This window comes from Pithys albifrons, chromosome 17 (genome assembly GCF_047495875.1).
Source record: "Pithys albifrons albifrons isolate INPA30051 chromosome 17, PitAlb_v1, whole genome shotgun sequence".
Lineage (NCBI taxonomy): Eukaryota > Metazoa > Chordata > Aves > Passeriformes > Thamnophilidae > Pithys > Pithys albifrons.
In genome coordinates, this window is record NC_092474.1 from 956,817 (window position 1) to 969,632 (window position 12,816).

A 12,816-nucleotide genomic window follows, 5' to 3' on the forward strand; every position below is an offset into this window, starting at 1 on the left:
GATATTGTGCCAAAGACACACTGGCATTCCTCTAAGCTTACAGATACATCAGAACCTGAGAATGGTTGTTCCACTGCTCTCAACAGGGAGAAAACTCTTTTTGTAAAGCTAAACTTAAAATCCACTGCTGGTCATGGCTCTGTCTGTTAACAGTTTCCTCACACACTGGCTCACATTCTCTGCCAAACTAATTCCAGGATATTTTATAAATACCTGCTTAGTTTAATCACCAATTCAATGTTGCTCCTCCTCTCCCATCAGAGTCGAGTCTTTCTCGGTATCTTTTCTAAGGACTTTGGGAATAATCAAATTTCAGTTACAGCACTGGCCTGTTGCAAATACCAATGGAAATCCCACTCACCAGCTCTTTTTAGGTATTAGCTGTGTTCACCTGCAGCACTGAATTCACAGGTTTCAGCCCTTCAGCAGCTGAAACAAACCCACCCTCCAAAGCCTGATCTGCACCTTGTCCTGCAGCTCAGCACCTGCCCCAGTTCACAAAGGTGTCAATCTCTGCCCTTTTCCATGCACCAGGACCCCACTTTCACTCTGCACCTGCACAAACCTACCTGTGCTTTGGAGCTCAGGTACATCAGGCATCTCACACAGGCATTTGGTGTAGCCTTAAGGGCAGGGGAAATACTGTGTGATAGTAAAAGTTTATTGATTCTATATTGAACAAAAAACCAAAGTCTCAAAATGTTATAATTTCAGGAGAATTCTCAACAAGCAGAAGGCAGCAGTAGTAAGACAGAAGGATATTACAGAGCTGGAGAGACAGAATCAAATAAAGGTCAAGAATGGGCTCTCACTGAGCTGGAATAAATCAGTTTAGTCACTCAGCAAAGTATCAGAGCTACATGACAGTTACCTACAAAAACTTTGGATTGAAACTTTTAAATTACATTAAAATATATCAAAATGGGATTTCTTCTTTTTCTCCTCCTCAAATATTTTGACTAGTTAAAAAAGCTGCTAAAAACCCAGAGAGCATTGTGCCTGCTTTTACTGGCTTACCCACACAAGCAGAAAACTCACACATTCCAAAAACAAAACAAAATTCTTCACAGAAACAAAATGTGATTTTCTTGAACAGCCTGCATTAAGAGACAGCACTGCAGCTTATCAAACTCAAACCATGTCCCACTGCCAGTAAAGATTTTTAATGCTGTTCATAAAATCCTACTAAAATTCCACAATGCACTTACAAAAATCAAGGAAATATGTACAATAACTCAGGCTGCAATTAGTTAACAACAGCAGCTGCTCTTTAACTAACTCTACAAGCTGATTTGCTTCAATCACTATTGTAACTGGCACATCTGCAGACAGGAAATCCTCAACACCACCGAGTTTCCCAGCCCATTATCTGAGACACCTGGTGTGGCTGTGTTGATACAGAGCAAAACAATGAATCCTATGGACTGCACAGCAATTAACCAGCTTCAGCTGTTAATGTGTTTAATCCTGACGTGCCAACTCGACCACCAAAAGAAAAGGCAACACAAACCTCCTAAACTCTCAAACTATTCATTTTGCAGTTTCTAAATATGGATTGTAACTCAAATCTATGACAAAAATTATAACATGTAGTTCCTCTCTATCTAAACAGTGAGTGGGCTCACATTAGAGTGGAGTTCCAACATCTATCATGCAGCCTTGTTCCTTATAATTAACAATAAACAGATACTTTTTCTCATTATTTCAATTTAATAGCTCTTCTTTGCATCCTAAATGCAAGTAAACAAATTGACTTGACATTCCACACGTGTGACTCCAACTCAGTGTCCTTTTCATAGGACCATAAAACAGTTTGGGTTTTCTTACCAGAAAGCTTGAGAAAATCAAATACAACATTTAGAAACCCACTCTGGAAACATTTTCATCCCACCCCATGAATACTATTCCACAATTATCAGGATTGTCACATCTGCAGACAGCATGACCTTTTTTTTCTGCTCTTGGCAGGCACTGGTCTCTTTGATTGGTTCTAGTGAGAATAATCCATTATTACAGGCTGTTTCCACAGTTCATAGAAGCCCATTGCACTTCTAAGAGAATAGTAGTCCCAGCAGGGAAAGGAAAACATTTATCAAAACAAACAACCTGCTCTCTATTTGGGATATATAAACCTGATTTAACCAGGGGAACCCTTACAAGTTCCCTGAAATGAGCTTGGATTTTTGGGAGAGGTCCTTCCCTCTCCCTGAACTGGATGATGGCTGCAGTGACACACTCCAGCAGCACAGCAGGGCAAACATGCACCTGTGGTGAATAAAACAAGATATGGACTCAGAGAACAGCACCTGCCCCACAGAGCTTGCTGGAACTCATGTTCTTACTCTACAGTAAATGTGAGGAAGAATGGATGGTCCCCATTTATTGCAGCTCATGCAAGAGTTGCCACAGACTTCTTCCATTCACTGAAACTTAAATGTGTTTTTAGACTGCAAACAAACAGGTCAGGCAGGCAAGAAAAGGGTTAAACAACTCTCAATGTTTAGGTCACTAAGTATTTAATATATAGAAAACTGGGGGCCTGTTGGCCCCACACAACATGATGAAGTGTCTTCACTTTCAGAATGGAAACATTCTTTACCTACTGCCCACATCACAGTGTCAAAGGAATCCCTTTCTTCTGTGCCCAGGGCAGTGTTTTTCCAGGTGACTTCCAATCTGTTGCTCTCCAACTTTTCAACTTTGGTTGGGAAACATCTCTTTAAAAATTTTGTGCCATAGGATTCCATGTGCTCAGTTACTAAAGATGCCATTTGCTGTTGAGTAGAGAAAAAGAATTTTTTATTCTTAGAAATGTGACTTTTTAATGTAAAAACCCTCCTTCAGGACAGCAAGTCCACTGTGCATTTCAAACATTCCTTGTCAATGCATTGCCAACACATCATTTATGGCACCATTATAAGCTGCATCTCCATTCCAAGAGGCCTCTACATCTGAAATATTCAAATGATTTTCAAAAAAGTGAAACAGTATGTGAATAGAACAGTTGCTTTAAATAATTTCTTGTTTATACAAAAATAGCATCTAGAGCATTTTCTGGTAGTTTGATGAGAATTAAATACTTGTGTAAAACAATGGAAGAAAAATATTTCCCTTTGCCAGGCCAGCTGACATTTCCCTGCAATGACTATTAATCACTAAGGTTTCATGGAAAGTTCTCCTTCAAAAAGGAAATAATGCTTTTGTCCTAAGAGCCTGCTTGAAATAATGCCACACCACACTCAAGTAAGTGAAGTGTCTCACTGACAGGTTTATCCAAAATGTCAGTGCTCTTGGTTGCAGTAATTCAGGCTGCACTTTGTTAAAGAATATATTTATTACTTAAAGGATATTAACACAAAACCACTCACACAGAACAACTCCAAGCAAGCTCCCAGCTTACAAAACTTTGGTATTAACTAACTTGAGGCAAGAGCAGCAGGGTTATGTCTCTTCAGAAACATGAGAGCTCACTCACTAATCAGTTTCCATCAGACTCAACGTGGCTGTAGACTCAACATAATTATTTTATCTCTATTAATACTTTATTAACTTTGTTATGTTTATTGTGCTCCCCCTGCCTGCAAAGGATCAGGTTCTCAAAGCAAGCCCAAGTGTTTCAGCAGCACACACAGCACTCTGCTCGCTCAGGCCTGGTGCTGTTCCAGGTGCAGATTCCCCCAGGGATGAGTGCAAATCCCAAGAACATCCCTATGCAAAGCTTTGCACTCCTGCCACCAGTTTGAAGGTATCCAAGCTGCAGCTTTTGAGGAAGCTGCTTCAACGTGGGAGTGGCTGGGGTGCAACCAGGAGCTGCCACTTCCTGCAGTGGGACCTGTCAGTGCTCCTTCCAACAGCAACACTCCCACCTTGAAAACTGTGCTGTTACTCTTGGGAATAACTTCCCCACACTCTGGGTGTGCAAAAACGTTCTCAGAAACAAGCCCACAGTTTGTCTTCTCTCTCTTTCATCAACTGTAAATGTTTTGCACTCTTTGCAATTAAGCATTTAAAAAAGCTCTAATTCATGTTGCCAGGAACCATCAGTTCAGGTGCATTAATGCCCATCTGGAAACACTATTTGCAAATGACACACACCACAGAGTCCTCATTCCTGAGCCTGACACAGTTCAGAGTTATGTGCATGAAAAAAATCTGGTGGAAACTTCATTCACTGCATGGGAGTGAAAACCCAGAACTCTCTCACTGGTTCAAGAACACCACAGGAACTTTTCCTTCAAAGCAGCAGCAGCATCAAATCTTTCAGGGACAGAAGACTCACAGTCACCTTTAACTTATTTCCCCTGTATAACTGGAGGCCAAAAGAACTACTGGGCCATCAGAGAGCCCACCTGACCAGCAGAGCAGAGGCTACAAACTCACATCTAAGTCAGTCCTGGATGCAGTAACTTGTCTCTGACCTACCCTGCTGTTCTAGCACTTCTTTAAGCAGTTATTATTTTTTATACAAATCTTATGTAAAACCTTTTTTTTTCCCCATTGTTGCCTTTTCTCACTGGTATTTCTATTTGCATTTATAGTCTTTATAGAGGAGAGGGTTTCTGGCCAAAACTGTTTCCTGTTTTATCAGCACAATCAGGACAGCTTATACTTCTAAACTAATTAATTCCCAATTTTGAAACATATTCTTTTCTCATTCAATTTCCCCATCTGAAAATTTTTGCTTTTAATTTTCTTCAGCTTGGGGCTGATGGTTCCACTGACATCCCTACACAGTTTTTACCCAGTTGTACCCACGACTCTTTTCAAAGTGGTACAGTCAAGATTTCCAATTCCTGTCATTACAAACTTTCAGCTTAGGGATTTATTTATATTCATGAAAATGAACTCCACATTGAACTACTTCATGTAAAGTCAAATGATTTACTTCAAAAATTTGTAACTCCTAGAAATTCAGGATTATTTTAAAGCCATTGTCCAATGTTTTTAGCCCTGGCATAAATCCCTTCTCTGCTTCCCAACCTTTGCAGTCTTGTTTTCAAATAGACAGAATGAAAAAAGTAAGATTTCCTTCTCTGTGTTGATTATCTACAGGTATGATAGGAAGAGCTCATATTTATTTAGTTTCTCTTCAGAAAGCACATACTAAAATGCCTGGAGAAGTAAACAATACTTTTCTTTAGAAAATAAATAATCAAATCTATAATTTAATTTATTTGATATATAAGGAGATGTAAGATGTTCCATACTTGCCTGATCAAACCCACGAAGTGGGATAGTTCTCATCATGACTGTAGTGTCCAATCCAACACCTGTTAGAAAACCAGCACACTCCAGGGAAACATCTGGTGAAGCATCAGTTAGGGAAACATAAAGACTAATTCCATAGAAACACAATATAAAGGGGTAGTATAGAAATGGGATTTTTACCTAAAGATACCAAGTTCTCCTCACACAAACATCTTTAGCTTCCTTTTGTATGGAATAAAACTTGGAAGTCTTAGAATATTTTCCTCAAGTTAACATTGGTTTTAAGATCCTGAGAATTTATCCTCAGTTGACCTTCATTTCCACGATGTTACTGCACAGAAAACTGTGATTATTCTCTGACCAACTCAGCTCTATGGCATGAGCAAAGGAATCCCCTAAGCTGAGCTTTCACAGGAGAGCCAGCTCTGCTGCTGAGTCACAGATCATCACAGGTCTTTCAAAGGATACAGCTGGCTCCAACAATCAACCTGTCACACAGAAAGAAAAAAAGAATAAAGCACTGAAAGGAGCCTGCCCCTATTTCTGCACAACCCAAACATTATTTTCTGAAGCACATATAGTCACAAAACTCCTGGTGGGCATCACATTTGCCAGCTGGGACCTCCCTGGTCAGCCAGGACTGCTGGTGAGTGGTGGAAGTGGCTCAGGGAGCTCTGCCACAGCTCCCTTGGGACCTCGGGAGGATCCCACCTGGCCCCAGGGCCCTGTGCATGTCCCAGTGGTGCAGCAGGTTGTTACCCAGTTCCTCAGGAGCTTGGAGGGCATCACTCTGCTCCCTGTCCCCACTGTCCAGCTCAGGGGCTGGGAACCCAGAGAACAGCTGGGCTTACTGTTAAGGGCTGAGGCAAATCCCTCATCCTTTGGCACTGTTTCCCCCTGCATTCAGTAAGGGATGGAGATTCTTCTCAGCCCTCCTTTGGTTGCTGAGGTATTTACAGAAACATTTTTATTGTCTTTTATAGCAGTAGCCAGATAAAGTTCTAATTTGGCTTTGGCCCCTCTAATGTTCTCCCTGCATGACCTCATGACACCCCTGTAGCCCTGCTGAGTTCCCTGCCCCTTCTCCCAAGGGCATAAACTCTGCTTTTTTTCCTGAGTTCCAGCCAAAGCTCTCTATTCAGCCAAGCCAATCTTCTTCTCTGGCAGCTTGTCTTTCAGCACTTGGGGACAGTCTATCAGGTAGATTATGTCTCCCCATCAAGTAAATTACAGTTCCCAATATAAAATTTCATTCATTGTTAAATTTCATTTTGATTTATAACCATCTGCTTTTTAATAATCTTATTTTTCAAAATGCCAAATATTTGCCCTTCCTGTCTCCAAACATTTGTGTACACAACTATAGAAAATGGGTTTAATGGGTTCACCTGGACTGGTATTTACCAAATACGTCCATTTCAGTTCTTAAATAAAACTCCAGCTCCCTTCTCTCCCCATATTTCACACCCTTTCAGCCAAGAATAACACTGTGAGTGTCCATCAACACTTTCAGTTTACGGGTGTATCAGCTCTGCAGCACAGCAGCTCCGTGCCTGTCCCCAGATGCCCCCACACTGCAGCAGTTCTCCCTCTCCTGCCTGATGCTCAGTTCCCTACATTGCTGGGGACAAAGGGAGGATGCTCAGTCCCTGTTCTGGCAGAAGCAGGTCCAGCCACCCAGCCATTAACACGCAGCAGCTGGACAGGCTGCACTCACACCCCTCTGCTGTTCAGCTGTTCCACAGGCTTGTTCAAATCTCACTCTCTGGAAGTGCATCCCACTCAGTATTTCCACTGACAACGAAGCACTTGGTGAAGTTTTTGGACGGGCCTGTGGCCTGTGCCTTGCCCTAAACCAGCCTGCACCACCTCCCAGTGCTACCAGCTCTGCTCCTGAGCTTGTGAGCAGTGCAGACACCGGGGCTGCTGCCCCCTGAGCCCCAGGGACCCACAGCCAGTGCAACACATGTTTTCTCACAAAAGCCCCCAGATAACATCTCTCTATCCTACAATAAAAACATACAACTCCTGAAGGAGTACAAAGAACAGGTTGAGCTACAGCGATTAAAATCTGCTAGTCTGGGGTTTATGTTTGGCAAACAATTTAACACAGTGGGAAATCATTTTGCAGCATTAGGGCATCTGATTCACCTGAGAAGGGGTGACCACCCCCTCCTTTGGCATGGAGCTCCTGCAAGTGCTGCAAAATGCCACATGCTGCCCAGAAAGGAGAATCTGCTGGAGATTCACAGGGAACAGAATAAAAATATCTGTAATTTGGGCATGTTTGCTCTTCTTTTTCATTAGATGGAAAATAGATGTCAGCTGGCACTCATTCACAGTAACAGCACCACATAATTCAGAATTTCTTGTGCAAAGCAGGATGTTCCTGGGCATTTTCAGGGCCTAACAGAAAAGTTAGGAAAGCAGAACCTGACCTTGTTCACACCTGCTCACTCTCTCACTCATCCCCAACACATTTCAAGGCATCTTTTCTAATTCACTTTGCCAAAACTCTTCATCTCAGTAGTGAGAGTTTCTTCCCAAAGTTTGTATATCTAAGGGACTTGTAAGTTAGTTAGTAACAATTTACTTTTTTTTTTAATAACTGCAGGACTGACAGTTCTATAACCTCCAGGCCTGTAATTTGTAGCTGAGATATGGACATTTGGAGAGGGAGAGAAGAAAGAGTAAGTACAACACAGCTCAAAACAAAAGGTGTTAAACTGAACCTTGGGAATATTTATAATAGAAACAAATCCGACAGAAACAAACCTTTAACAGCTCCCCCTTCATTTGCTAAGACACAGCCTGACAAAGCCCAGAAATGCTACTGTAGCCCCTGCAGGCTTATTTTGACTAAATCTCAGGAATGCAACATATAAACACCAGACTCCCACATTACACTGTTACAACTTGCATTAGCAGCAACTGGACAAAAGCCACATATTCACAAAAACATCTTGCAGGGATAAATCTCATGTTTTGGTTTGGGTTTTTTTCTGTGGAGGGGTGTGGGTGTTGCTTTTTGGAAAAAACAGTTTCCTTGCATAAATCACACTTTCAAAATCCAAGAGGTGACTGATAAAGCAACAGCAAATTTACTTCTTTTTAAAACTGTGCTAAGGAGCCTTCTTTATCTATTTGATGTTTACCTTAACACAGTGCACTTTTTATTCTAGAAAATCACCACCATGAATGGCAACTCTGTTTTCTTTCAAAGCCACCAGTATTATAGTTTGAAGTCTTTTTTTCTTATAAGCACTTTGCATTTTCTAGAATTGCTCAATTAATAAAAAATAGTATTATCTGACTTTCATGCCAGCATTTGTGCATTTCCTATCACAATCATTTGCATCAGGAAGTTTCTCTGTGGTGCAGTGTTGACCCAGAATCTCACTGTGCCATGTAAAAAACAACTATGGCATTTTAGTATTTCCATTAAACCCAGCATTTTAATACTTCAGTTAAACAATAACTTCTCCAGACAAAGAAATGGCAAAAGCAGCCCAAATGTCTCATCGTATTTTCTTTTGTCATCAAAACTGCCTCCACTTAAGAGAACATAAAATAAAGTTGGAGTTTCGTGCCTAATCTTGGAGCTCTTTGTCACTCCCGCAGTGAGGAACAGCCAGAGCCGCTCTGGGCGAGTTCGTGCTGCCCTCTCGTGCCTCGGTGTGGAATCGCCACAGCAAACGCGTCACCTCGACCCAACAGATTCGGATTTAATTGGATTTTAGAAGGGAATTTCACAACAGGAGGAGAGGGAAGATCGACCAGTTCCTAATGAAGGTTGGCAGAGATGTTGATGTACAGCAAAGTGTATTTTCAGAAGGAAAACAGAAATACAGCTGGTGTACAAAAAGCAGTTTTGACATTTTTCACCTTGAGATACAGAGAAAGTGTGAATGCCAGAATCCATCAAAGCCATGGGAAGGCCACTTACGTTTTTCCAGGAGATTCCTTTAACCAGAACAGATCATCACTTGTGATTCCATACTCCAGTGCACCTGCAACCTATGATCACACAGGTGAGATCTGAATCTACAGTGCAGGATGAAAAGCTAACAGCACTTTGGGCTGTATTGACTGAAGCTTAACAGACCAAGGGGAACATATCTGGGGTTGGCCAGAGGCCCAGGCTCTGTCTCTGGAGATTTTCAGAAAGCCCTGAGCAATGTGATCTGCTGACTCAGTGGCTGAGCCCAACCTCCTTCAGCAAGAAATTGAGTTAAGAGACTTCCAGAGGTCACTTCCAACCTGAATGATCCCACAGCTCTAAGCAACATCAACATACTAAATTGAGGCAAATAGTTTTCTATGGAGATGTTTTTCTAAAAAGCTGTCCTTTATATAAAGACAGTTTTTCACCCAACACAAGCACAAAAATCTCTCATGTGTTATTTACATTCACATTCTTTGTCCTCCAAACATTTATTGTGATCTGCAACACAACCAGAAAGCCACTGGAGTTGTGAGGTGGAAGAGTAACTTACCTGTGTAGGATATTTGGGTCTTCCTCCAGTAGCAATGACTATATTATCTGCAGTAACAACAGTCTACAAAAAACCAAAGATTAAAACATAAAAATCAAGCATTTGAAATCCTTTTATCTGCCTACAGATTTCATCTATGTACAAAGGAGAATAAATGAGAAAGGTGGGACCACCATCTGCTATTTATGTGACATAATCAGCATTGCATTAAAAAAAGGATTCAGATTAAATAAACCAATACAATGCAGGAGTTTCTCCTACTCAGTCTCTACCAGGCTTTGTTTTAGTATGAACCTGGCAATTCTTCTTACACTGAGCAAGACTCTGATGAATATTGGAAGCAACAGTTGTGTACAAATGACAAATTTTTAAAATCAAATTCTGCTTAGGACAAAACACAGAGATCACTGCAAGAGAATTCTGTCTCTCAGTCCCTCAAAGGCAGCATGTTTTCAGAAAATCCTAGACACCTACCCCCAAAAATATTTGCTCTCTGAAGCAGACATTAACCTCCCAAAGGGGTTCAAAATGCATGTTCAGGCCTTGGTCAATATGCAGCAATGCCCCCCCTCCTTCACGTGGCCCAGCTGTTTGAGGCTGTGCATTCACTGTAATTGCCACCCACACAGTCTGGTATTAGAAAGCTGAGCACTCTCACAGATCACCTGAAGGAGGGAAACTTCTCAGACTGACTAATGCTCAGAGATGCTGGTTCTCTTTACATTTCTGTAAGCAGCAGTAGGACTGACCAAATCAAATAACATCTTTTGTCTCAGCATTTCCATCTGCTGAGAAAAGGCACCTGACAGTCAGGGCAGGGACTCAGCAGGCAACAGTCAAGGTCACAACTTCTCTAGGTGGGAAACACAAACCTCCCTCACCAAAACAACACTGAACACCCAAAGCAATTTGCAAAAGGACAATCTGGCTCCCAGAGGACCTGAAATGTTGGAAGTGAAAGATGCAGAGACAGCACAGCAGCAACTCACCTCTTTCCCTGTTTTTGTTAAACCACGGACTGTGTGGGGGTCAGAAAAACTCCCTTTCATGTTGAAATATTTCACCTTCCTGTTTGGAAGAAAACAGCATCAACACTTAACAAGGAACAAGTATGAAATATGACCAGCTACTGTCTCCATGTCTGAAGTGCTACCAAGGGTAGCAAACAGGTACAGAGCAGTAGAAGGAACAAAGCACCTCATTTCATAGGGCTGTTGGCAGCTCTGGCATAATTTGTCACCTAATTATGGTGTCACAGTTAACTTCTCTCAGTAACAAACCTTGTAACACACATTGGGATGAGGTTATTGACCTCTCCAAAGGCCATTTTCCACTAGCTATAGCATTACTGCTATAGCATTACTACTACCATCTGTAGCATTACTAATACAATGCTCATTTAACAGCACACAAAGTGACTCAGCAGGACTCACAAGAATAGAACCTGTTACAGTTTCTATTACTATGATTTCTCTATAAAAGGAACTGCATGCTGAAAAACTTGGAACCATTTCTGCCCTGAAAGCAAAAAAAATCTGCTGCTCTAGCACTGTGGTGTCTGTGGGTTTGTATGGCACAGACATTTTGGGGGACAAGACTGAAGTATCCTCAGAAACCCTGATACTAATGCAAAACCTCTCCAGACCAGAGAGGATCCCTGATCTCTGCACTGCAACAACACTGTCAACCACTGTTTCCCACAAAAGGAAGGTGAGAGGGGAAGAAAACACTTACACTGACAAGGGCACTTACAGTTCTGAGCAGAAAGGACTTAAAAATTCAAAATACTAGTGAGAAACTTCAAAGAGAATTCTGCAATTCTACAAGGAGAGAAGCAGCTCCTTGACTATGGGAAGAAAGATGAACTTCAAAGGCTTATTTACTTACTTGTCTTGTAGTTGCACTCTGTGTCCCCAGTTCAAGGATTTCACATAATTCTGGACAGCCTGGGCCATCACAGACCTACCACAAAAGAAGAAAGTGAACAAGAAGTCATCATTTTACAAATTCAGATCATGGAACTCAAAGATACAGACAATTGCTAGAAATTAAGAATGTTCTACCAGTAAACACAGTTCTGTGTTATCAACAAGGACCAAGTTAAATTTCACATGCAAAATTCACTTCCCTAACTGTGTCTAAAAGCAGCAGCTGGGAAAGATTGGTGATTGTAAGGCACTTGCAGCACACAGGAGTGGAGAGGGGCAACAATCCTTACCAGGTGTGATGAACAGGGTGGGTGATATTCCAGCCATAGTGTTGGGCATCTTTAAGGGCACCCCCTAAAAGGGCTGCTTGATGCATCAGCTTTTTAGGAATGCAGCCAACATTCACACAAGTTCCACCAAGTCCCCATGAGGTTCCTTGGGAGAAGAAAAAAAGGGAAAGAAAGAAAAGGTAAATGCATCAGGTTAGTGTAACTTAATGCATCTGGGTTCATGGCAGTTAAAAAATCCTGAAAAAACAGTTTGTTATCTCCTACAGATCAGTTTCTAGCTTTGTTTATGCTGATTTGCTTTGAGAAAAACCATCTCTGTATATTTTTCTTCTAAAATTCAAACTATCTCAAGATTTTTCTCAGAGCTCAGAGGATCCAGTTACTTAAACATTTGTATTTGCAGCTCTTGTTTTGTTCATGAAGAGCCTCAAAATGATGCAATTCATAATTTTTAGAAACTGTAAATGACATTTTGACAGAGAGAACAGTCTCACATATTTAAGTCCAAAGTCTCCTACAAATCAAACACTGCTAACAGAGTGTGCAGGGGAAGCAGGAACAGCTGGGCCATCCTGGGGGGAATGAGCTGTACTGCAAGGGGGGCTTCAAAGACTGGCACTGCAGGCAGAGCAGGCACCGGGGCCTGGGCCACTCTGCTCACACAGGAAACTGCCTTACATGCACTTCCAACTGTCACCCCAACGTGTCCCATCCATACCTTGTGGGGAAGGTTCCACATAATCCAAAACAGCCACTTTTCTTCCAAACTGAGCAGCTTTAAACAAAAAAGCAAGATAATGTATTTAGAGGAGGGAGAAACACACAAACCACGGATAGAGGATGCAGGATGTGATGGCTGGTGGTTGTGTCTGTCTAACTCATGGTACCACACCA

General features: G+C 41.7%; 1 protein-coding gene across 2 annotated transcripts in view; it reads right to left on the reverse strand.

The window, feature by feature from the left end:
- Positions 1 to 12,816, reverse strand: part of TXNRD2 (thioredoxin reductase 2) — a 32,271-nt gene that overhangs the window by 17,460 nt on the left and 1,995 nt on the right. For both annotated transcript variants that reach the window (XM_071572184.1, XM_071572182.1), the window contains exons 3-11: positions 12,641 to 12,697; positions 11,923 to 12,067; positions 11,592 to 11,666; positions 10,694 to 10,772; positions 9,705 to 9,767; positions 9,155 to 9,225; positions 5,677 to 5,696; positions 5,212 to 5,303; positions 2,600 to 2,774 (exon numbers count right to left, since the gene is read on the reverse strand). In XM_071572184.1, coding sequence (XP_071428285.1) covers positions 2,600 to 2,774; positions 5,212 to 5,303; positions 5,677 to 5,696; positions 9,155 to 9,225; positions 9,705 to 9,767; positions 10,694 to 10,772; positions 11,592 to 11,666; positions 11,923 to 12,067; positions 12,641 to 12,697 — 777 coding nt within the window. The remainder of the gene's footprint in view (positions 1 to 2,599; positions 2,775 to 5,211; positions 5,304 to 5,676; positions 5,697 to 9,154; positions 9,226 to 9,704; positions 9,768 to 10,693; positions 10,773 to 11,591; positions 11,667 to 11,922; positions 12,068 to 12,640; positions 12,698 to 12,816) is intronic.